Raw genomic sequence first — 27,500 nt, forward strand, 5'->3', positions numbered from 1 at the left:
CCCTCACCTCGCGGGCCCCTAACCAAGCATAATGAAAACTTTAACCTCCCAAACTTGTGGTATGCTAATCCCGCCCTGGCCACTGACTGAGCATAATGAATAAACACCTCCTCACTTCACCCACCAGGAGTTGGGGCCACGGACCGAGCGTTGGGGGGAATTTAGGGGCCCTTCAGTGAGCGTTCTTATTCATTGGCGCCTTGTAGTGAGCGTTTTAACTCACTGGGTGCCCTGTAGTGAGCGTTTTGGTTATATTGGGCCCTGTAGTGTGCGTTTTAACTCAATGGATGTCCTGTAGTGAGCGTTTTAACTCACCGAGTGCCTTGTAGTGAGCGTTTTGGTTATATTGGGCCCTGAAATGTGCGTTTTAACTCAATGGATGCCTTGTAGTGAGCGTTTTTGTTATGTTGGGCCCTTTAGCGAGCGTTTTAATTCAGTTTAGGGACCTGTAGCGAGCGTTGTATAATCATTTGACCCTTACCGAGCATACTTGTAATTCTGGGTCCCTTTATTGAGCATTTTAGTACATTTCTAGTCCTTTACTGAGCATATCTGTAATTTTATGGCCTTTTATTGACTGAATCCTTCCTGTCACCACTCCAAGCCTCTATCACCACTCCAAGCCTTTCTATCACCACTCCAAGCCTTCTATCACCACTCCAAGCCTTCTATCACCACTCCAAGCCTTTCTATCACCACTCCAAGCCCTCTATCACCACTCCAAGCCCTCTATCACCACTCCAAGCCTTTCTGTCACCACTCCAAGCCTCTATCACCACTCCAAGCCTTTTATCACCACTCCAAGCCTTTCTGTCACCACTCCAAGCCTCTATCACCACTCCAAGCCTTCTATCACCACTCCAAGCCCTCTATCACCACTCCAAGCCTCTATCACCACTCCAAGCCTCTATCACCACTCCAAGCCTTCTATCACCACTCCAAGCCCTCTATCACCACTCCAAGCCTCTCTATCACCACTCCAAGCCTATCACCACCACTCCAAGTCTCCCTCCTGCGTGTAACTGTGGTAGTTGTGGTAGGAATTGTGGTAGTGATTGTGGTTGATATATGAGGCGGGTCTTTATTACTCCTTAATTGTCCTACCATGACACTAAATTGCCCTCTCTCTCTCTCTCTCTCTCTCTCTCTCTGTCTTTCTCTCCTGTTATATTTCCCTTCAATAATTTCTGTATCACATTCCTCTCTCTCTCTCTCTCTCTCTCTCTCTCTCTCTCTCTCTCTCTCTCTCACACATATTTCCCTTCTATCATTTCTCTCTCTCTCTCATATCCCTTCTATCATTTCTCTCCCTGTATCTCGTTCCTCTCTCTCTCTCTCTCTCTCTCTCTCTCTCTCTCTCTCTCTCTCTCTCTCTCTCTCTCTCTCTCTCTCTCTCTCTCACTTTATTACCTCAGTGACCAGCTCAGCACATTACCACAACCTGCACCACCACCACCACCACACTTTTCTCTATCTTGCTCACCACACTTCATCTCGCACCGTGGACAGTAATAGAGTTTTTTCACCATCAGTGTCACCACCACTATCACACACACACACACACACACACACACACACACACACACACACACACACCATCATAGTCTTCCTCTACCACACAGACACACACACACAAATTCTTCCTCTGCTTTCACCATCACTCCTACCACGACATGTTGACCTATGTTCTTCAGTACTTTCACCATCATCATCCTTTCACCATAGTCACATGCACCATATTATTCACTGGTCATCATCATCATCCTTATCCTTCTCCTCCTCCTCATCATCATCATCATCATCATCATCATCATCCCTGTCTTCTTCCTCCTCCTCCTCCTCATCATCATCATCATCAACACCATCATCATCATCATCCCTCTCCTCCTCCTCCCTCTCCTCCTTCTCATCGTCATCATCATCAACACCATCATCACCATCCCTCTCCTCCTCCTCCTCATCATCATCATCATCATCATCATCATCATCATCATCATCCCTGTCCTCCTCCTCCTCATCCTCATGATCATCATCATCATCATCATCATCCCTCTCCCCTTCCTCCTCCTCCTCTTCCTCCTCCTCCTCCTCATCATCATCATCATCATCATCATCACCACCACTATACTCACCTTCACAGTTTCACCATATTCTACGTCACTCACTTTCATCACCTTCATTTTCACTGCCTCATCTTCACTTCTGTTTCACAATTGTTTCTTCTCCTTCACCATACATCATTTTCACTATATTGTTTTCTCTCACCTCCATCTTCACTACACATCATCATCACTGCCTCATCACACACATTGAAACTACTTACACCATTACATTCATCACAGTATCACCATCACCGCTTTCCCTTTACCACACACTTACCACCACCACCACCACAACTACTACTGCTACTACTACTACTACTACTACTACTATATACAACTGCTACTACAACTACTATTGCTACCGGTACCTCAACTATATGCTTTTCCACCCGCATCACTTACTATCATCTCTCTCTCTCTGTCTGTCTGTCTCTCTCTCTCTCTCTCTCTCTCTCTCTCTCTCTCTCTCTCTCTCTCTCTCTCTCTCATTAACTACATGTCCATCTAACCTTTCAGAGTCAATGTTTAGACCGCCATTTTTAAAGAGCCGAATGTTTACACCGCCATTTTTAAAGAGCTGGTGTGTACAGTACAGTGGCATTTAAACATGACTTCCGCTTAATTGATTCCCACATTCAATTTAACATGTTATTATCTTTCCTTTATCCGATTCGGGTCGATAGGAGAGATAGAGAGCGATAGTGAGGTTCAGGTAGCGTAGGAGGGTGTGATAAGAGGATAAGGAGGTGTTTGGAGATGCCGTAGTGGTGTTGATAGTCTTAATAATAGTGGTAGTAGTGGTGATAGTGGTAGTAGCGGCGATAGTGGTAGTAGCGGTGATGGTTGGTTGGATGTTTCTTGGTAGTGATGGTGGTGGTGGTGATTGAATGGATGGTTTGTGGTGATAGTGTAGGTTAATGATGATGGTAGTGGTGGTTGGATGGATGGTTTGTGGTGGTAGTGTGTTAATGATGATGGTGGTAGTGGTGGTTGAATGGATGGTTTGTGGTGGTAGTGTATGTTAATGATGATGGTAGTAGTAATGGTGGTTGAATGGATGGTTTGTGGTGATAGTATATGTTAATGATGATGGTAGTAGTAATGGTGGTTGAATGGATGGTTTGTGGTGATAGTATATGTTAATGATGATGGTAGTAGTAGTGGTGGTTGAATGGATGGTTTGTGGTGATAGTATATGTTAATGATGATGGTAGTAGTAGTGGTGGTTGAATGGATGGTTTGTGGTGATAGTATATGTTAATGATGATGGTGGTAGTGGTGGTTGAATGGATGGTTTGTGGTGGTAGTGTATGTTAATGATGATGGTAGTAGTAGTGGTGGTTGAATGGATGGTTTGTGGTGATAGTATATGTTAATGATGATGGTAGTAGTAGTGGTGGTTGAATGGATGGTTTGTGGTGATAGTGTATGTTAATGATGATGGTAGTAGTAATGGTGGTTGAATGGATGGTTTGTGGTGATAGTGTATGTTAATGATGATGGTGGTGGTAGTGGTGGTTGAATGGATGGTTTGTTGTGATAGTATATGTTAATGATGATGGTAGTAGTAATGGTGGTTGAATGGATGGTTTGTGGTGATAGTGTAGGTTAATGATGATGGTGGTGGTAGTGGTGGTTGGATGGATGGTTGGTGGTGGTAGTGTGTCATTGATGATGGTGGTAGTGGTGGTTGGATGGATGGTTTGTGGTGGTAGTGTGTTAATGATGATGGTGGTGATAGCGGCAGTGGTGGTAGGTTGGATTATTGGTAGTCGTGGTGGTGATAAACACACACACACACACACATACATAAATACACATACATACATACACACACACACACACACACACACACACACACACACACACACACACACACACAGGCAATACAGTAGAGTAAATACAGCCGCTGCATTCACCATACACTATATACAACTGGGGCCATTTATCACGAGCCATAAATAACGAAGACCCCCCTAAAAATACCCCGCCTGGGTTATTGATGCGTTTTTTATTGCCGTTATTCATTTAGCGTTTAGTTTTTATCCTTTATCAGTCTCATAGTCTAATTTTATCATGTGACCTAACACTTCTTCTTTAGCGATTTATTTTTCTGGAATGAACACACGCTGGTAAATGATGTATATATAATTAGTTGCATACCCTTTATCTGTCTCTTATTCTAATTTTATCATGTGACCTAACACCTCCTCTTTAGCGATTTATTTTTTTGGAATTAACACGCTGATAAATGATATATATAATAAGGTGTTTACCCTTTACCTGTCTCTTATTCTAATTTTATCATGTGACCTAACACCTCCTCTTTAGCGATTTATTTTTTTGGGATGAACACACGCTGGTAAATGATATATCTAATTAGTTGTTTACCCTTTATCTGTCTCTTATTCTAATTTTATCATGTGACCTAACACCTCTTCTTTAGCGATTTATTTTTCTGGAATTAACACGCTGATAAATGATAACGTATTTAAATATATATAAAATGATTTGTTTATATTTTTGTTTATCGGCCCACTAACTTGCTTATTATAGGCGTTAAGGAGGCTCCCCTAACACCTTATCCATAGCGATTTATTATTCGGATTTAACACTTGCTGATAAATGAGATAATTAGGTGTTTACATGTTTATTTTTGTTTATCGTCCAATTACTTGCTTATTGTAGGCCCGTATTCCCTTACACGTGTTACTTAGCGATTTATTTTGTGGAAGTAACACCTGATAAATGAGATAATTAGGTGTTTACGTGTTTATTTTGTTTATCGGCCCACTAAGTTGCATAGTATAGACGTTAAGGAAGCTCCTCAAACACCTCTTCCTAGGCGATTTATTTTTTTGGAATTAACACCTGTTGATAAATGAGATAATTAGGCGTTTACATGTTTGATTATTTTGCGTATCGCCAACTAAATTGCTTATTATACTCTCGTCGGTTAAGGAGGCTCCCTAACACCTCATCCTTAGCGATTTATTTTTGGATATGGCTTGTTAATAGCGCTATTGGAAAGACCAGGATGATGAGTTGTTACAGAACTCGAACCCCCCCATCTCTCTCTCTCTCTCTCTCTCTCTCCACTACACAAGCCTGATATTTTCGCTTTTACGCAACCCGGTGTTAACAAACGGTCCAACAACAGCATAATAATTCCAGCGGGGAGCTAAATTATTCACTGGCACGGAAAATATAATTGTGCTGGATTATTTTTTGCTGGGGAGGGGAGGTGGGAGGGATGGGGAGACGAAGAGGGAGGTGGGAGGGATGGGGAGACGAAGGGGGAGGTGGGAGGGATGGGGAGAAGGGTGGGGGAAGGAGGTGAGAGGGAGGAAAAGGAGAATGGGGAGGAGAGAGGAGGGACGGGGGAGATGGGCGGGGAAGGAATAGAGAGGAGGGAGGAAGAGAGGGGGAAGGGGAGAGAGAGGAGGGGTGGAGGGAGGAAGAGAGGGGGAAGGGGAGAGAGAGGAGGGATGGGGAGGAATAGAGGGGGAAGGGGAGAGAGAGGAGGGGTGGAGGGAGGAAGAGAGGGGGAAGGGGAGAGAGAGGAGGGATGGGGAGGAATAAAGGGGGAAGGGGAGAGAGAGGAGGAATAGAGGGGGAAGAGACGGGGGAGGGAGGGATGCGAGAAGAGGAGAGAGGGAGAGGGGAGGGGGGGTTTGGGGGTCAGTTTGTCTCTCTCATAAATAAAACTTCGGTCACATGCATTTATTTACTCTGGAAATAAAGGAAGGGCGTTGTTGTGTTGCTGATGTGCTGACGAGAGAGAGACACAGAGACAGAGACAGAGAGGAAAGTAGGAAGGAACTGGGATGGAGAGAATGAGGGAGGAGAAGACGGAAAGAGAGGGAGGTGAAAGGAAAGGAGAGAGAGAGAGAGAGAGAGAGAGAGAGAGAGAGAGAGAGAGAGAGAGATGCGTGAAAGGTACCTATGTCGATATATCAGTATGTAGGTGTCCATGTATGTGTGTGTATGTATGTATGTGCGTGTGTCTGTCTGTCTGGAGAGATGTATAGTGATGATGGTTAGTAGGATTAAAGATGTTGATTTGAGGTTTGAATGATGATGATGATGATTATTATTATTATTATTATTATTACTATTATGATTATTATTACTACTACTACTACTCATTATTATTATTATTATTATTATTATTAATGTATTACTCTTATTATTATTTTTATTACTACTACTACTACTACTACTACTAAAATCGGCGTATCGAAAAGAGAGGCGCTTTATTCGCTTTTTTAGTTGGTTCTTTTTACGGGGTGGGGCACTAACCCACCACCAACCCTTTTAGTCGCCTCGTACGACAAGCAGGGATATTGGGGGAGTATTCTTGAAACCCACCTACCCCCAGGGGGGTTTTGCGAGGATTCGAACCAGCGCTTGCAACTGCGTGAGTACAGCAGCTTACCAATTGAGTGCATTCAAGTACTTGGGTTGTGTGATGAGTAAGGATGGAACTTTGGGGGATGAAGTACGTGAAAGGGTACAGCAGGGAAGAAAGGTTGTTGGTACACTGAAAGCAGTGATGAGAAATAGGGAGGTGAGTATGGAAGTTAAGAAGGCACTGCATGATGGTATTGTGATCCCTACCCTGACGTATGGAAGCGAGGCGTGGACCTTGCAAGAGGGGAACAAGTCAAGAGTGAGAACAGTGGAAATGAGTTACTTGAGAGGAGCATGTGGAGTGACATGGAGGGACAGGTTGACGAATGAAGAAGTGAAGGAACGTTGTGGGGTAGATGTGGATGTGGTTGAAAAGATTAGGAGAAATACACTGAGGTGGTTTGGACATGTGAAGAGAATGGAGAATGAAAGACTGACTAAGAGGGTGTATGTAGGTGAGGTGGAGGGAGGGAGAGGGAGGGGTAGACCGAGGATGAGGTGGAGGGATGGAGTTGAGAGGTATATGAGGGAGGGGTTGGTGAGTTGGGGGGAGGGTAGTCAAATGGTGGGTGACAGTGACTTGGAGGCGTTTTGTCTGCGGCCACCCTTTGCGGGATTAGGGCGTCGGGCTATAGATAGACAGATAGATAGAAAAGAGACGAATATCGGTTGAGGAGGAGGAGGAAGAAGACAATTTTTACACAAGATCGAGAAATCGGTGAATCGGGCTGCCTGGGATATCGGGTCATCGAAAAGAATAAAATATCGGTTTATCGGAAGGAAGGAATATCGGCAAATTAGGAACAGAAAATCGGGAGGAAGGAAAGGAAGGAATATCGGTAAATAAGGAGGGAATATCGGGAAGAGAGGGACATATATCGGGAGGAAGGAATATCGGCACATTAATAGGAACAAAAAATCGGGAAGAGAGAGAGAAAAAAGAAATATATCGGGAAGAAGGAGAGGGAGAAATATCGGCAGGAAGTAATTTGTGTGTATATCGGTAATCGGGAAGAACGGTAATCGGTGTCGGAAAGCTGTTATCGGTGTGTAAGAGATAGGCTGTATTATTAACAACAACACCGCCATCATCATCATCATCATCATCGTCTTCATTTTCATCATCATCATCATCATCGTCTTCATTTTCATCATCATTATCATCATCTTCTTCTTCTTCTTCTTCTTCTTCTTCTTCCCTCTCCTTCTCCTCCTCTTCCTCCCCCTCCCCCTCCTCCTCCTCCTCCTCCTCATCATCATCATCATCATCATCATCGTTTTCTTTTTCATCATCATCTTCTTCTTCTTCATCTTCTTCTTCTTCTTCTCCTTCTTCTTCTTCCTCCTCCTTCTTCTCCTCCTCCTCCTCCTCCTCCTCTTCATCATCATCATCATCATCATCATCATGCTCCTTTACCTTCCTTCTCTTCCTTGTCCTCCTCCTCCTCCTCGTCATCATCATCATTATTATTATTATCATCATTTTTATTATCATCATTTTTATTACTATCATCATTATCATCATTTATTTTTACTTATTTACCTACAAGAGTTGAACAATGCTAGGAGAGAGAGAGAGAGAGAGATGGGATAGAAGGAAGGGACAGAAATGGAGAGAATGGGGGGGGGGGGGAAAGCCGGAGAGGAAGGAGGGTGGAGGGGAAGAGGAGGAAGGTGAAAGGGAAGGGGGGGAGGGAGGAGGAGGGGAAATAGGATGGGGGGAGAGAGAGAGAGAGAATAGGGGGGGGGGATCGTGAAAAGAGCCAAATAGGTGTAAAGAAAATGTGACCATGTGTGTGGGAAAATGAGAAAGGGGTGAGAGAGTGAGCGACAAATGTGAGAGAGGAGAAAGAGAGAGAGAGATTAATGGCGATAGAGCGAGTTTGTAGTGAATGATAGTGAGATTGATGGGGATTTGAGTGAATGAGAGAGAGGGAGAGAGAGAGAGAAGGAAAGAGAGAGAGAGAGAGAGAGAGGAGGTAACACACACCACACTCGGTAAATACACACACACTGCACCACTACCAGAGAGAGAGAAAGAATAGAGCACAAACACATGCACATTTTGAGAGAGAAATAGAAGATAGACTGATGTACACAAACACACGCACATTTAGAGAGAGAGCTAGCACACACACACACGCACACACAGGTATCGGAAAACGCACACAGCAGTCCACTACCGATACGTTTCGCCACAGACCCCGGCTACAATAGGAGAATTCGGCTGCAGTTCGGAGTTCGGATGGGGTTCGCTATTGGAGGGATTCGGGTTCGGTTCAAAGTCGGGTCGGGTCGGCTTCGGATACGGTTAAAATCGGATACATCATCATTCTTCGTCTCTCATCCTTATAACATGAAAAAAAAAAATCGCCTATACCCATTTCACTCTAACTTGGCCTAAAATTCACATCTCTCCATCGTGAATGCTGGGTGTTGAGAGTAGATTGACGCGAGATTATGATGCTGGTCACGAAGAAGTGCTGTGAAAATGACGTAAAGTCGTATTGTCTTTCTTGTCACAGAGCTACGTGAAATAAGCTGCAAAAGGACGAAGATCTGGGCCAAGTTAAGGTGAAAGGAGTATAGTCAAGCAGAATAATATAATCAAATATCTCCCCACTTTATAACAGCCATCCTCCCCTCTCATTCCTCCTCTCCTCCTATCCTCCCCCTCCTCCACTCTAACAGCAATCCTCCCCCTTTCATTCCTCCCTCATCCTCCCCCTCCCCTCTATTCTCCCCCTCCCTCCACTCTATACCAACTATCCTCCCCCTCTCATTCCTCTACTCCCTCCTATCCTCTCCTCTCTATCCTTCTCCTCCCTCCACTGTATAGCAACTGTCCTCCCCCTTTCATTCCTCCACTCCCCCTATCCTCCCCTCTATCTTACCTCCTCCCCCCACTCCCCTACGGCCCCCCACCCCGGCCCGTGTGACGTAACGACCGGAGTGATGCGTAACAACCATTCGGCGATCGCATAACGAGGTGACGCCATCGTTAGCGGGATCGCCACTCAGGGGGAACGCTTTTTTACGCGCCCACCCTTGTTTTTATTTATTTATTTTTTTTTCTAGGGCCCCTACCCCCCCGGATTACCGATTTACGCAAGCGACGAGGTGGATTGGGTTTCCAGGCTGGCGTGTAGTTTTTTTTTTTTTTTTTTTTTTTTTTTTTTTTTAGTTTTGTTAATTTGAGTCATTTTTTGGTGTTTTATGCTTTATTATTTATTTTTTATTTTATGCTTTTTTTGAGTTTTTTTCATGCTTTTGTGTTTCATTTTTTTTTTTAAAGTTTCAATATAACTCTTTTTAAAAATCTTTGTTTCTTAGTCTCGTCTTTTTTTTTCTTTTTTTTAGTTTGAGTTTGTTTCATCCTCTCTTAAGTTTGTTTCACCTATTTATATATTTATTTATCCGTGTTTTATTATTATGTGTTTCATATATATATATATATATATATATATATATATATATATATATATATATATATATATATATTTTTTTTTTGCATTTTTTTCTTTTTTGTTTTTTAAGTAAGTTTTCGGTTATTTTTTGTGGTGCCTTTTTCGACGTGATTTTAATTATATTTTTGAGGGTTATGTTTTGTGTGCTTTTGATGTCTGTTTTATATATTGTTTATTTTTGGTGTTTTTATTTTTTTTGTTTATATTTTTGAGCTTTGTGTTTTTTTTTTGTTTTTTTCATTTTTAGATGTAATTTTGTCATAGCTGCTTTTATTTTAGTTTAATTTATTTTCATTTCTTCACATATTTACTAGGCATTTATTTTATTTATCTTTAATTTCTTAGTTTATTTTTTTATTTAGAGGTGCGGATTTATTTTTTTAGGAGTTACATTTTATTTTCGTAAAGTTCGGTGTTTTTTTCAAATATTTTATTAATTGGGACATTGATATATGTTTTTATAATTTATTGTTATTATTATTATTATTATTATTATTATTATTGATTTGGTTAATGCTACTATTATTATTACTACTACTACTACTAATAATAATAATAATAAATAATAATGATAATAATAATAATAATAATAATAATAATAATAATAAAAAATAATAATAATAACAATGATACTACTAATACTGCTACAAATAATAATTATAATGTTAATACTGCTAATCCCACAATATATTCTTTTATCGATATCACTGCCCCGTGGGTCACATAACGACCTAAATGACACGTAACAAGCGCTGTGACCAGCGAACGAGGTGATTAGGTCGTTAGCGGATTACTACTCTAGCTGTGTGTGTGTGTGTGTGTGTGTTTTGTGTTTTTCAGGAATTATATTGTACGCGGGGTTAGTTTGACGCTCTCTCTCTCTCTCTCTCACACACACACACACACACACACACACACTCAAAATCTCTGTACCTTCTCTTTGTAGTACCCATTTCTCTCTCTCTCTCTCTCTCTCTCTCTCTCTCTCTCTCTCTCTCTCTCTCACACACACACACACACACACACTCAAAATCTCTGTACCTTCTCTTTGTAGTACCCATTTCTCTCTCTCTCTCTCCTCTCTCTCCAATCTGTCCCCTACTGCCATCCGGGGCTCGATCTTTCGTCGCCATATTCCGGTCCACTCCAACAGCAGTGGACGGCGATTGAGACACGTGTGATAAGAGAGCGTGTGTAGTGGCAAAGTTTGGAGAGAGAGAGAGAGAGAGGGAGAGAGAGAGAGAGAGAGAGAGTTATCTTTATTTCGATTATTTTAGAGACAGAGGTTTATTTCGGGTATACAGTATAATTTAGAGTTATCATTATTATTATTATTATTTTTTTTTCGTTCCGATCACTTCTGCATATTTTGTAATCATTTATTTATTTTAGATAATGCCAAAAAAGGGAATGGCTGTTTATTCTTACATAATAATGGTAATAAAAATAATGATAATAATAATTGTAATTGTAGTTATGATATTGACGACGAGAGAAAGAACAGAAGCTACTGGAGATATAACGATAATATTAATAAATAGTATAATAAATGATAATAATAATGACAGTAATGATGATATAAATAATGATAATAATAATGATAGTAATGATGATATTAATAACAGTATAAGTAATAATAATAATAATAATAAATAAGGATGTAATAATAATAAGGTTAATGAGGATAGTAATAACAGTAATAATAACAATGATAGTAATAATAATAATAAGGATAGTAGTGATAATAATAGTAATAATAATGATGGTGAAAAGGATAGTAGTGATAATAATAATAATAATAATGAAAAGGATAGTAGTGATAATAATAATAATAATAATAATAGTAATAATAATAATGAAAACATAGTAGTGATAATAATAATAATAATAATAATAATAATAATGAAAAGGATAGTAGTGATATTAATAATAATAATAATGAAAAGGATAGTAGTGATAATAATAATAATAATAATAATAGTAATAATGAAAAGGATAGTAGTGATAATAATAATAATAATAATAATAATAATGAAAAGGATAGTAGTGATATTAATAATAATAATAATGAAAACATAGTAGTGATAATAATAATAATAATAATAAAGGATAGTAAAGGTGATAATAATAACAGTGATCATAACAATAATACCGGTAGTAATGATGATAGAAATAATAATAATAATAATAATAATGATAAGAATAGTAGTGATGATAATAATAATAATAGTAATGATGATAGTAAAAACAGTAATAATAATAATAAAAACAGTAACTAAAAATAACCAACTTATCACCCACCATAATTAAGAATTCCTGGTAAAAAATGACCAAATGCAGCCTGCCCGTAACCCAATTATTTAAGTGAATTATTAAAGGCCTAATTATGTCACTAAATAAATAATAAAGAGCAAATTATTCCCTGGTAATTATATTTATTGGAGGGTAAAGCTGATGGCGATAATTTTGATGGTGTATTAGTGAGGCCTGGGTGAGAGCAGTGGTATTATTATTATTATTATTGTTGTTGTTATTATTATTGTTTTTATTATTATTATTGTTTTTATTATTATTATTATTATTGTTGTTGTTTTTATTATTATTATTATTATTATTATTGTTTTTATTATTATTATTATTATTATTATTATTATTATTATTATTACTCTTATTGTTCTTGTTATCACTTATTATTATTGTTATTATTTCTTCTTGTTATTGTTATTATCATCATTACCACTTTATTATTATTATTATTATTATTAGGGTATTATTATTATTATTATTATTATTATTATTATCTCTACAGCTACTGCTACTGTTATTATTGTTCTTATTCTTTATTGTTATCATCATTACCACGTTATTATTATTATTATTATTATGCTGATCGATATAATGTCCTAGTGTCTCATAACCGATTCTCTCACCGATATGATATGCCGATTTCAGGGATGCTTACCGATAAAAAAAAAATAACAACTCAATATTACTGCTGTATTTCCCATCAGTAAAGTACAATATATATACCGATATTTCAGTACCTTTTATCCCGCCGATCTAACCGATAGCGGGTTACCGATATCTTTTACCTTGCCTATTTAAGTGGTATCAGCTCCTCTCTCTCTCTCTCTCTCTCTCTCTCTCTCTCTCTCTCTCTCTCTCTCTCTCTCGTTTGCGTTTAGACATACAACAGTGTGGTGCAGAAGTAGTTGAATTTTGCTTAGAGAGAGAGAGAGACTTCGAAGCTCTTGTTCCATGGCGATTTATTTTGTTTGCATACTACGCAGGTTTCCATTTACTCCTATTTACCGGCTCCCATACACCGATAAGTATTTTTGAAACCAATGTCTACCGATAAATGGTTATGAAACACCCCGACTGCTGCCGATAAAGAACTCAGCACCAATAACCGGCGATAGACCTCTCAGAACACCGATAACTACCGATAAATAGCTATGCAGACGCCGATACCTACCGAGAAAGAGCTTTCATATCACCGCAATAACTGCCGATAACTGAATTTACTCCGATGACTACTGATAAATAGCTCTCAAAATACGCCGATAAGTAGCTCTCATAACACCGATAACTGCATCTTGAATTTGATCCATTTATTTCGTTATTTATTTATTTATTTTTTGAGGGAGAAATCTTGCGGGCTGTGGCCTTAAGTTCTTTCTTCCCCGCTAAAAAAGAGGCCAAGAAAACACGCCGATATTTTGTCCGATAACCCGACTAATGTAACTCCTGCCGATTGTTTATTAGCACCGATAAAGTAGGTCATCATAAACCGATAAACCGAAGAAAATAAATAGCCGATATTTTGACCGATAAACCGACTTATTTATATCTTGCCGATCATTTATTAGCACCGATAAAGTAGGTCATAATACACCGATAATCCCGCTCCAAATAAGCCGATAAACCAGTGAGGAGAATAAACAGCAAAGGAAGAGGCATTACGAATTTTCCATAGCCACCGATTAAACACCGGATAATCCTCTCCAGCTCCCTCCCGCCCCGTGCCGATGTAGTGTAATTGGCGCCGCACTGATTACCGATAAATTACAGTGCAGCCGATAAAACGCGCCCCCGGTAGGCCACTGGGAGCCGAGAAGCCATAGACACCGATAGAACGTATAAAACCGATAAACCACAGCAGCCTATAGAAAAACGATAAACTACGCATCCGATAAAATTCCGCTAAATAACTAAAGAACCGATAAAGCTCCGATAAACCACAAAACAGCCAATAAACCAACTCTTAAAAACGCCGATATATTATATCTTAGGCCTGTAAATTTCCCCCAAAATACCGATAAAACAAAAAACCGATAAACGTGCCGATCAAACTACCCTAAAGATGCGCCGATACACTTCCTTGATTGACAGAATTATACAGCCGATGAAATGCCGATTAACCTCCATAAACCGATCCTGTAGATAGCGATAAACCGGCCCGATATTCCTCTATAAGACCCGATAAACCACACAGCCACCGATAAACAGCCGATAATCCACTAAAACACCCGATAAACAGCCGATAATCCACTAAAACACCAGATAACCACACAGCCACCCGATAAACAGCCGATAATTCACTAAAATACCCGATAAACAGCCGATAATCCTCTAAAACAGCCGATAAACCACACAGCCACCCGATAAACAGCCGATAATTCACTAAAACACCCGATAAACAGCCGATAATCCTCTAAAACAGCCGATAAACCACACAACCACCCGATAAACAGCCGATAATTCACTAAAACAGCCGATAATCCTCTAAAACAGCCGATAAACCACACAGCCACCCGATAAACAGACGATAATCCTCTAAAACACCCGATAAACCACACAGCCACCCGATAAACGGCCGATAATTCACTGAAACACACGATAAACCACACAACCACCCGATAAACCTAAACAAAAGAAACCGCACCGATAAAAACACCGATTAATTACACAGCCACCCGATAAACACAGCCGACACCCGATAAACTCAGCCGATAATCCTCTCCTACTCCCGCGCGTCCCGATACCGCGTAATTAAGGACGCTAACGACTCTGTAACAACCCCTCCCCCTATCGCTGTCCGGCCCGATATACGCTAACGACCTAATTGCCTTGTTGGCGCGCTGGACGGTGGTTAGCCGGGGAAAGTACTGGTTGGTGGTTTGTGGAGAGAGAGAAGAGGGAGGCTGAGATGAGTGCTGTGTTGTTTGGTTAGAGAGATAATGGAGAGAGAGAGAGAGAGAGAGAAGAGGGAGGCTGAGATGAGTGCTGTGTTGTTTGGTTAGAGATAAGTAGATAGATAGATAGAAGGAGAGAGAGAGAGGCTGAGATGAGTGCTGTGTTGTTTGGTTAGAGAGATAGTGGAGAGAGAGAGAGAGAAGAGGGAGGCTGAGACGAGTGCTGTGTTGTTTGATTAGAGATAAGTAGATAGATAGATAGAAGGAGAGAGAGAGAGAGAGATGGGTAAATAGTTACATACAGTAGCTAAAGAGAGAGAGAGAGGTGGATTGATAGATATAGGTGGATACATAGATAGAAAGATAAAGAGATAGATGGATAGACAGATAGCTAAAGAGAGACAGACAGACAGTGAGAGAGAACAGAATGCTTGGTTGTTTAAGAGAGAGAGAGAGAGAGATGGTTTGTTTAAATTACACACTTAACAACATCGTAACTACCCATCTGCGCTGCCCACTCCAGTACCCGCCGATGAGAGAGAGAGAGAGAGAGAGAAATATATGAAGAAGGGTAAGAGGGATGGAATGTGTGTGTGTGTGAGAGAGAGAGAGGGAGAGAGAGAGAGAGAGAGAAATATATGAAGAAGGGTAAGAGGGATGGAATGTGTGTGTGTGAGAGAGAGAGAGGGAGAGAGAGAGAGAAATATATGAAGAAGGGTAAGAGGGATGGAATGTGTGTGTGTGAGAGAGAGAGAGGGAGAGAGAGAGAGAGAGAGAGAGAAATATATGAAGAAGGGTAAGAGGGATGGAATGTGTGTGTGTGTGAGAGAGAGAGAATAAGTATAGGAAGGGAAGTAACGGAGGGATGGAATGTGTGTGTGTGAGAGAGAGAGAGAGAATGAGTATAGGAAGGAAAGTAACGGAGGGATGGAATGTGTGTGTGTGTGTGTGTGAGAGAGAGAGAGAGAGAGAGAGGATGGAATGCAGTAGGGGGAGATGAAATAAAAGTAGAGAAAGAATGAAGAAGGGAATTATTAGAGAGAGAGAGGGAGGGAGAGAATGAAGGACGGAAGAGAGAAAGCGAGAGGAGGTAGAGAGTAATAGAAAGGGAGAGAAGAATGAAGAGAGAGAGAATAAAAAATAGACAGAAGAGGGAGGAAAAGGTAGGTAGGGAGGGAGGGAGGGAAGGAAAAGGGGTAGGGAAAGGAGAAGAAAGGGAGAGAGGAGGGAGGAAGAAAGGGAGAGACAGAGAGAGAGAGGGAGGGAGAGAATGATAGGGAGGACATAAAAGGGAGAAAATGGCTTGAGAATAATAATAGGGAAGGTATGAATTGGCCGGGAGAGAGAGAGAGAGAGCAAACGAAAGGATAACAAGGGAGGAGGAAGATAAAGGGAGGTTATGTGAGAGAGAGAGAGAGAGAGAGAGAGAGAGAGAGAGAGAGAGAGAATGTGTGAAAGAAAAGGAATGATAAACTATATTGACGGGTAGAGAGAGAGAGAGAATAAACGTAAGGAGTGAAAAAGAGAGGGAGGGAATGGAGAGAGAGAGAGAGAGAAGGGAAAGTGATAGAGATGGAGAGAGTGGAGGAATTATAGAGAGAAGGGGAAAAAGGAGAGATGGAAGAGGGGGAAGTGGAGAGAAAGAGAGGGGAGAGGAGAGGAATGGAGAGAGGGGGAGGGAGGAAAAGGAAGAGTAAGAGGGGAGGAGGAAAGGGGAGAGAAGACGGTGAGGGAAGAGAGAGGCGGGGAGAGAAAGAAAGGGGTGGGGGAGAGGTTATGATTGAATGGGGAGGGAAGGGAGAAAGGGGAGTGAAGTCAAAGGGAGGATGAGGGGAGAGAATTGGAAGGGGAGAAGAGGAGGAGGAAGAGGGAGAGAAAGAAGAGGAAGAAGGGGAGAGGAGAGAAGATAGAAGGGGAGATGGGGGAGAATCGTATGGGTGATTGGGAAGGGTAAAGTGTTTGAGGTTAGAGGGGAGGGGAGTGAGGGGAGATGGGTTATTTAGTGAGGGGAGAAAGGGAGGGAAGAAACAATAGGCTAAGAGAAGAGGAGGTGAGATGGAATATTTAGTGGAGGGGAGAGAGAGAGAGGGAGGGAAGGAAGGAAGGAGGGGAAGAGGTGGAGGGAGGGAGGGAGGGAAGGGAAGGGAAGTGAAATGAGGGAAGAGGTGGAGGGAGGGAAGGGAAGTGAGGGAAAGGGAAAGAGGCAGAGAAGGTAAACAGGAACTAAAAAGAAATGAAGGAAGACTGAAGGAAAGATATAGAAGAGAAAGAAAATGGAAGACAGACGAGAGAGAGAGAGAATACAAACGAAGGTAAATAAGAAGGAAGGAGGAAATACGTAGGAGGGAAAGAGAGAATTTAAGAGAGTAAAGAGAGATAGATGAAATAGAGAGAATAAGAAGCGATAGATTAATAAGGGTAGATTAAAAAGAAGAGGAAGAGGGAAGAATGAGGAGGTGGAGAGAGAGAGGATGAGAGGACGGATTGTGACAAGAGAGAATGGCGAAGATGGAGGAAAAGAGAGTAAGAAGAGTAAAGGTGGAAAAAGAGAGAGAGAAGGAGAGAGAGAGAGAGAAATGATGAAGGTAGAGAAGAAGACGGACGGAAGCAGGAGAGAGAGAGAGAGGAATTATGAGGGTAGAAGAAATGAGGGTGAGAGAAAGCAATATGTAAGAGAGAGAGAGAGAGAATTACACATGTACATAAAAAAAAAAATAGTAACTAGTATGACCAGAGAAATAATAATGATAATAACTAATAACAATGATAGTGCGTAATAATAATAATAATAATAATAATAATAGTAATAATTAATAATAGTAATAAAAACAGTAACGGGACCAAAATAAAAGCTCACCAAATATTAAACCCAAAGTACTAAACTCCAAAATTTAACACCGCCAAAAAAAGACCACAAAAAATACTTTAAAAAATAATTAACACGAAAAAGAAAAAAATATATATATATATACATCACTAATAATGATAATAATAATAATAAAGCAAAGGAAAATACGCAAAAATTTAGGCCAACCAAAAATTAACATCACAGTTTAGCGCATCCAGAAACTAAGAAAAAATTATTATTATTATTATTATTGCTCGTATTATTATTATTATTATTATTATTATTATTATTGCTCGTATTATTATTATTATTATTATTATTATTATTATTATTATTGCTCGTATTATTATTATTATTATTATTATTGCTCGTATTATTATTATTATTATTATTATTATTATTATTATTGCTCGTATTATTATTATTATTATTATTATTATTAAACGATGCCGGCAAGAGTTCATATACCGAAAAATAAATAGCGCCAAATATTAACCCAGAAAAGAACGAGAAAATAACGCCAAAAATTAACACCCTCAAGATTAACGCAGTAAAAAATAACGCTAAAAATTAACGCAGTAAAAAATAACGCCAAAATAAATAGCCAAAAATTAACGCAATAATTAATAACGCCAAAAATTACCCTCCCCAAAAATAACGCCAAAAATTACCCCCCCAAAAAAATAACGCCAAAAATTAACCCAATAAAAAAATAACGCCAAAAATTAAACCCGCCAAAATAACGTCAAAAATAAATAGCCAAAAATATATCTAACAAAAAAAAATATATATATATATAAAATGGACGAAAATGGCGTCGTGTAATAGATAGAAAATAGATAGAGGTTTTACGATAGATAGATGGTAGATAGGCGTTGCGATAGATAGAAAAATAGGAACAGGAAGGCCTTACGATAGATAGATGATGGATAGATAGCCGTTGCGATAGATAGAAAACACAGGTAGATAGATAGATGGATAGATAGCCCTTCGATAGATAGATATAAAATAGATAGCCCTTCGATAGATAGAAAATTGATAGCCCCTCGATAGATAGAAAATTGATAGTCCTTCGATAGATAGAAAATAGATAGCCCTTCGATAGATAGAAAATTGATAGCCCTTCGATAGATAGAAAATAGATAGCCCTTCGATAGATAGAAAATAGCACTTCCGATTGATACAAAATAGATAGCCCTTCGATAGATAGAAAATTGATAGCCCTTCGATAGATAGAAAATAGATAGCCCTTCGATAGATAGAAAATAGACAGCCCTTCGATAGATAGAAAATAGACAGCCCTTCGATAGATAGAAAATTGATAGCCCTTCGATAGATAGAAAATTGATAGCCCTTCGATAGATAGAAAACAGGTAGCCCTTCGATAGAAATTGATAGCGCTTCGATAGATAGAAAATAGATAGCCCTTTGATAGAAAATAGCCCTTCGATAGATACAAATAGATAGCCCTTCGATAGACAAAATAGATAGCCCTTCGATAGATAGAAAATAGCCCTTCGATAGACAAAATAGATAGCCCTTCGATAGATAGAAAATAGCCCTTCGATAGATACAAATAGATAGCCCTTCGATAGATAGAAAATAGCCCTTCGATAGACAAAATAGATAGCCCTTCAATAGATAGAAAATAGATAGCCCTTCAATAGATAGAAAATAGATAGCCCTACACCAATAATGGCAAGTAAAGACCTTATCAAATTACTGATAGGGAGTCCGCCCCTCATAAGACGCGGCGTCAGTCTGGATAGATAAAAATAGATACATATAAGATAGCTTGATGAGTGATGGGGACGGAGGAAGCGATGGTATGGACCTTATCAGTAGTAATAATAGGCGGTATCCCTCAACGCCTGTTCCTGAGCGATTTATTTTTGCGGGCGATGGCTTGGGTGTTATCGGTATTAATAATGTTACTGATAAGAGAGAGAGAGAGATAAGCGTTATCGTGTTGTGAGGTGTTATTATTATTATTATTATCATTATTATTATTATATTATTATTATTATTATTGTTATTATTATCCTCCTCCTCCTCCTCATCATCATCATCATCATCATCATCATCATCATCATCATCATCATCATCATCTCCCGCACGCCTTAAGGCTCCCTAACACCTCTTCTTTGGCGATTTATTTTTGGCTATGGCTGGTTAATATCCCTGTGTACGATATTTATGCAGAGTATGGCGATGTTAGATGGATATTTGTAACACGTGGGAGGAGAGTAAGGTGTAATCAGCAAAATAAGTCACTTGAGGAAAGGTGTTACGGAACTTCCTTACGCGACAAGATTGCGGACTTTAAACACTTATAACTCAGCGATGTATTATTATTATTACTATTATTATTATTATTATTATTATTATTATTATTATTATCATCGTCATTTTTATTCCTCCTCCTCCTCCACCTACTACTACTACTACTACTACTACTTCTACTACTACTACTACTACTACTACTACTACTACTACCACCACCACCACTACTACTACTGCCACCACCACCACCACTACTCCTCCTACTACTACTACTACTACTACTATTACTACTACTATTACTACTACTACTACAAATTTCTATGCTACTATCGCCATCATCATTACCATATTTTGTGCCAATAAATGGGGAGGATAATTGACAATGGATTTATTAGTAGTATTATTACTACTGGGAAATGAAGGCTTATTATTATTATTATTATTATTATTATTATTGCTGTTTTTATTACTACTACTGCTACTACAACTGTTATCATTATTATTGTTTGTGAAACGCTGGGTATTATTATTATTATTATTATTATTATTTATTATTATTATTATTGTTACTGAAAGCGCTGTTACTGAATCATCATTGCAAGTGTTTTTGTTATTATTATTATTATTATTATTATTGTCACCGATAAGCTTTACAATGAAATTATTATTATTATTATAAGGTGTAATATCGGTGTATCGGAAATTTAGGACTATCGGGACTGGAACATCGTAATATCGGAACATGAACTGAATATCGGCACAGGAAAGGAAGGATAGCGGAGGTGGAAATGAGGAATATCGGGAGTGGAAATGAGAATACCGGAAGTGGAAAGGGTGACTATCGGGACTGGAAATGAGGAGTATCGGAAGTGTAGGTAATATATCGGGAGGGGAAACGAGAATATCGAAACGGGAAAGTAGTATTGGAATTATAGTAGGAATATCGGGAGTGGAAATGAGGAATATCGGGAGAGGAAAGGGTGTCCGTCGGGACAGGAAATGAAGAATATCAGCGCTAAAATGAAAAATATCGGGAGGGAAATGTATATATATCGGGAGTGGAAATGAGGAATATCGGAAATGGAAATGAGGAATATCGGCTCTCGAAATGAAGAAAATATCGGGACTAAAATGAAGAATATCGGGAGTGGAAATGAGAAATATCGGGACAGGAAATGAGGAATATCGGCTCTAGAAATGAATAAAATATCGTGACGGGAAATGAGGAATATCGGGACTGAGGAGAAATATTTGGTAGTAGTTTTAGTAGTAGTAATAGTATCATTGATTATTATTATTATTGTTTTATTATTATTATTTTATTATTATTATTTACTACTACTGCTATCACAAATACTACTACTACTATTATTACTACTACTACTACTGCTACTACTACTACTACTACTGCGGCCTAAAATTGCCATATCTTCATCACGTGTTCTGTGCTGCAGCAATAGATTTAACGATGCTAGTCACGAAGAAGTGCTACAGTCTTTTTCGCTCAGTGAGCTACGCGAATTATTACTATTATTATTATTATTATTATTATTATTATGGTGGTGGTGATGATGATGGTGGTGGTGAAAATGATGGTGGTGATGATGGTAATGGTGATGGTGGTGATGGTGATGATAGTGATGTTGGTGGTGATGGTGATGATAGTGATGTTGGTGGTGATGGTGATGATAGTGATGTTGGTGGTGATGGTGATGATAGTGATGTTGGTGGTGATGGTGATGATGATAGTGATGGTGGTGGTAATGGTGATAATGATAGTAATGGTGGTGATAGTAGTGGTGATGGAGGTGATAGTCGGGAAAAAAGCACTCAGTAGTCAGAGTCACACAAAGAGTCTAGTGATGCATGTAATCAGTATTAATTGATACGCCTGACCACTGAGAGAGAGAGAGAGAGAGAGAGAGAGAGAGAGAGAGAGAGAGAGATAATTTGAGTGAGAATTGAGTTAGAGTGAGTGAGAGAGAGAGAAATTATTTGAGTGAGAGGATTGAGTTTGAGTGAGAGAATTATGTATTAGAGAGAGAGAGAAAAAAAAACTGAGTGAGATATGAGTGAGAGAATTACGTATTTGAGAGAGAGAGAGAGAGAGAGAGAGAGAGAGAGAGAGAGAGAGAATTATTTGTGTGAGTGAGTTATTTGAGTGAGGGGATTGAGTTAGAGTGAGTGAGAGAATTACGTATTTGAGAGAGAGAGAGCGAGAAATTGAGTGTGAGTTATTTGAGTGAGAGAAGTACGTATTTGAGTGAGAGAGAAATATTGAGTGAGGGAGTGAGTTAGGGAATTACTGTGTGTGAAAGTGAGCCAGTAAGAAAATTAAGTGTAAGTGAGTGAGCGAGAAAATTATTGAGTGAGAGAGAATTATTGAGTGAGTGAGCGAGTGGTAAAATTGAGTGAGTGAGTGAGAGAATTACCGTATCGAGTGTTAGAAGGTAAGCAAGAGAGGCAAGTTGTGTGAAAGTGAGAGTGGTAAATTATTGTATGTGAAAGTGAGCGAGAGGAATTATTGTGTGAAAGTGAGCGAGTGAGGTAAAGTGTGTGAAAGTGAGAGGTAAATTGAGTGTGTGTGTGAAAGTGAGCGAGAGGAATTATTGTGTGAAAGTGAGCGAGTGAGGTAAATTATTGTGTGTGTGAAAGTGAGAGAGTGAGGTAAATTATTGTGTGTGTGTGTGTGTGAAAGTGAGCGAGAGGAATTATTGTGTGAAAGTGAGCGAGTGAGGTAAATTATTGTGTGTGAAAGTGAGCGAGGTAAATTATTGTGTGAAAGTGAGCGAGTTATATTATTCTGTGTGAAAGTGAGAGAGAGAAGTAAATTATTGTGTGTGTGAAAGTGAGCGAGAGTGAGTATGTGAAAGTGAGCGAGTGAGGGGAAAGGACCATATAAAGTGTAGTCTTGATTTTCGCTGGACTAGTAACCAAGGAGACTCAAACTTGGTCCGGATTTTCGTCCTTTTGCGGCTTATTTCACGTAGCTCAGTGGTAGAGAAGGCTGCGGCTCTGCATCCTTTCCACAGCACTTCTTCGTGACCAGCATCCTACTCTAGTGCTAGTCTGTTATCCTCTCCATAGCACTTCTTCTTGACTAGCATCATATTTGGTGTTAATCTATTGTTATCCTTTCCATAGCACTTCTTCGTGACTAGCATCCTATCCTAGTGTTAATCTATTGTTATTCTTTCCAGAGCACATCTTCGTGACTAGCATCCTATTCTAGTGTTAATCTATTGTTATTCTTTCCAGAGCACTTCTTCGTGACTATCCTCCTATTCTAGTGCTAGTCTGTTATCCTTTCCGTAGCACTTATTCGTGACTAGCATCCTACTCTAGTGCTAATCTGTTATCCATTCCATAGCACTTCTTCGTGACTAGCATCATATTCTAGTGCTAATCTACTGCCATCCTTTCTACAGCACTTCTTCGTGACTAGCATTCGTCATTTTGCAGCTTATTTCACGTAGCTCAGTGGCAGGGAAGACAATACTACGGCTCTACATCCTTTCCATAGCACTTCTTCGTGACTAGCATCATATTCTAGAGTTAATCTATTGTTACACCTCAGCATTCAAGATGGAGAGACGGCAATTTTAGGCCAAGTTAGAGTGAAAAGAGCAAAGTAGTGACAACAAAGGGTAGTAATAGTGAGGGGAAATAAAGCATAGTAATAGCGTGATAATAATAATAATAATAATAATAATAATAATAATAATAAAGCAGTAGTGATAGTTATACGGTAATAATAGTGGTGGGTGAGATTAAAGCATAATACTTTAATAATAATAATAATAATAATAATAATAATGGCTCGCTTATAAAATTTCAGTCGATATTAAAAGTATTACGTGAAATATTATTATGTGTTAGTAATATTAAGCACACACACACACACACACACACACACACACACACACAAAACTTATCTCGGGCTGGGAAATAATCGCTGGAAATTCTCTGCTAGTATTTTTCCTTCCCTATTTCTTCCTTATTTTTCCTTCCCTATTTCTTCCTTATTTCTCCTTCCCTAATTAATTTTAGAGCATAGGAGGGTGTAAGAGGGGGGAGGACAGCGATACAGCAGGGGACAGGGTGACGTGGAGGCGATTTGTTTGTGGCCACCCTTTTCGGGATTAAGGCTTCTGGCTATAGATAGATTGATAGCATTTTGTACCTTTGTATGGGAGTCGGGGGGGGGGGTTATAGGCGGTGTGTGTGTGATATTGCCATCACATAAAAATAATCAGTAGAGAATATCCCGCCTTTCATACTGTTTTGGTGTGTGTGTGTGTGTGTGTGTGTGTGTCTGTGTGTGATGCTTGGCGAGTTGGTGAAATGCGTGTGGGTTAGGTGCGTGAGAGAGAGAGAACAAAATAGTGAGTGACGCACTGAAGTATCTGATTGCGAGTTTTGCGAGTAACTAATTGCGTGCGTGCGTGAGATACTAAATAACATAAATGAGAGAGAGAGAGTGAGTGAGTTACTGATTGCGTGTGAGTGAGTGAGTGAGAGATGAATGTTGAATAAGATGGAGTAGAGAGTGAATTTGATTGGGTGTGAGAGTGAGTGAGAGAGAGAGGGTTATAAGTAAATGAATAAAGAGAGTGAGTTAGAGAGAGCGAGTGAGGGATGGGTGATGAATAAAATGGTGAATAGAGAGAGAGAATGAGAGAGTGAGCGAGTGAGAAAGCAAGGAGTAACACACATATAAGTACATATACCACACGAGGCTTGAAAGTGAGTGAGGAGGGTAAATTGAGTGAATTAGAGAGAGAGTAAGTAACTCATTGTGAGGGTAAAATGAGTGAGTGAATGAGATGGATGGTGAATGAATAACGTGATGAATTAGCAGTGTGTGTGTGAGAGAGAGAGAGGGAATTTATTTATTGAATGAGTGAGATGAATGGTGAATAACTTACATGGTGAATTAGGAAGGCAAGTTGTAGAGTGAGAAAATTAGAGAGAGTGAGTTAATGAGAGGTATCTATCGTGTGAGGCGTGACTGCGTGAGTAATAATTATTGAATGAGAAAAGCGAATTGTGAGCGAGTGAGTGAGAGAGATAGTAAGATATTGAAAGATAGTGACAAGTACCCACCGTGCGAGGAAAATGAGAGAGAGAGTAAATAACACGGGAGAAAAGCGAATTGTGAGCAAGTGAGAAGTAGTGAGATATTGAAAGATAGTGAGATAATGAGGTAGTGATGATGTGAGACAGTGAGTTAGAGATAGTAAGCTAATGAGAACAAACCCGGGAGTGACACACCTAGGTACCTACCATGCGAGGCCTGGATACGCTCTCGCCAGAAGAGTGGGTTCTGCAGCATGCCTTGAACCCCCGGCCAGTACAGTGTGGTGGGGCGGGTCAGGTCGGCCATTTTACCCGCCAACCCACCGTACAGGCCCACCCCGCCGCCCAGCCTGCCCAAGCCCACTCCGCCCACGCCGCAGAAGCCCGTCGAGGTGGGCGTCATGGGCCCCGGTCGGCTCAGGATGTTCTCGATGTTGTGCGGGGTGGAGAGGCTGGTGGTGGTGGAGGTCGCCGCGCCGCCGTAGTTGGCCACCTCCTGCGGCGACACCTGCGGCGGCGACTGCGGCGATAGGCTCTTGGCGGGGCCGTGCGCGTACAGGGTCTTCATGTCGGCCATGGTGGTGAGGGCGGCCAGCGGAGGGTTCAGCATGAGACCCCCGCGCTGCTCCATGCTGTGCAGCAGACTCAGCACGCCCCCGCCCCCGCCCGCCACGCTGCTGTTGCCCTGCTGTGCCTCCAACATCCTCCCCGACCCGGATTCGAACCCGGACCCGAACCCGCCGCCGTGGATTCGAATATTATCCTCTTCCGGTGAGTCCTGTCGGCGGCGGTGCTGGCGGGAGCAGGGGGGCACGTGGGAGCGTTCAGGGGAGCGTAGAGCTGGGCCTGCTGGGGTCGCGGGTTCGAATACCGGCGCGGACTCGAACCCGGCGCCGCACAAGTCGGCGGCGGCGGCGACGACGGCGGAAGCGGAAGCCGCGGAGCACGTGAGGCCGTCGCGGGGAATGTAGTAGTAGTCGTAGTTGAGTCGTGGCTTGGAATAGTGGCGTGGCGGAGCTGTAGCGGCGGAGAGACAAGCCCTCGGGAGGGTTAAGTTGTGGCCGAGGGAGAGAGAGAGCAGGGAGCACAGTGATCACTAATGTAGTACTGACGATAATGTGGCCAACTGCTCACTTCACTACCAGTATCGCTCATCAAATAATGCTCACAAATACTTCACTCGCCTCCCTGCCACCCCCCACCCTCGCCCCGCCCAGCGCCCCGCCCACACCGCCCTCCCATTGGCCGGGGGGCGGGGCCAAGTTCGGATCAATGGCGGGATGGGCCAGTCAGGTGGGTCGGGGGGCGGGGCGGGGCGGGGCCAGGTCAAGGGTTGGCTGGATGGGGGATAATAACCAACCTCTGGACTTGATACCAACGCCCACTTGCTCCGGAGATTTTGACTGCGTTTTTACGGCGTTAGGATGCCAAAAATTACGTGAATCTTTTGGCGAGAGTAAGACATTAAGACGACACGGAGGGTGGGGGGGAGAGGGGGTGGTATAGAGGAGGGGGGTGTTCTCTTTCTCCCCCCTCCACCCCTCCACTCCCCCTCCTTCCCCTCCCCTCCCCCCACACTACTCTGTTTACACGCTATGATAATCTCTATTGGTAATGGTAATGGAGCCCTAGCATCTCTGTTGTCTCCCCCCTCCCCTCCCCTCCCCGTCTCCCTTCCCTCCCCCTCCGTCTCCTCCCCCCTCCCCTCAGTCCCTCACACCTCATTCTTCCCCCCTCTCTCTCCTCTTACCCCCTCCTCTTCTTCCTCTCCCCTCCCCCTCTCTGTCTTCCCTCCCACCCTATCTTACGGTTCCTCAAACCTCATCGTCCTACCTCCTTCCCCTTCTCCTCTTTCTTCCTCCTTCCCCTCCTTCCTTCCTTCCTCCCTCCCTCCCTCCCTCCTCTTTCCTTCTTTTCTCTCTTCCTCCCACCCACTTTCCTCCCTCTCTCACCCACCTCTTCAATCCCCCATCTCTCTCTTTCTCTCTCTTCCCTCCCCCCTCCTCCATCGCACACTTCATTTTCCCCTCTTTCCTCCCCCTCCCCCTCTCTCTCTGTCTCTTCCCTCCCCTCCCCTCTCTCATAGTCTCTCACACTTCATTTTCCCCTC

At 41.0% G+C, this 27,500-nt stretch overlaps 1 protein-coding gene across 1 annotated transcript in view; it reads right to left on the reverse strand.

Annotated features, from left to right (window-relative positions):
* The window catches only part of HGTX (HGTX homeodomain transcription factor), a 57,892-nt gene extending 31,260 nt beyond the window's left edge, over positions 1-26,632 (reverse strand). Inside the window, exons 1-3 of the mRNA XM_080269928.1 lie at positions 26,593-26,632; positions 25,603-26,407; positions 6,171-6,216 (exon numbers count right to left, since the gene is read on the reverse strand). Of these exons, the coding sequence (XP_080126054.1) occupies positions 6,171-6,216; positions 25,603-26,407; positions 26,593-26,632 (891 nt within the window). The remainder of the gene's footprint in view (positions 1-6,170; positions 6,217-25,602; positions 26,408-26,592) is intronic.
* Positions 26,633-27,500: the final 868 nt, after the last annotated feature.

This window comes from Coenobita brevimanus, chromosome 4 (genome assembly GCF_032717465.1).
Source record: "Coenobita brevimanus isolate Jiangsu-jjx chromosome 4, ASM3271746v2, whole genome shotgun sequence".
Classification (NCBI taxonomy): domain Eukaryota; kingdom Metazoa; phylum Arthropoda; class Malacostraca; order Decapoda; family Coenobitidae; genus Coenobita; species Coenobita brevimanus.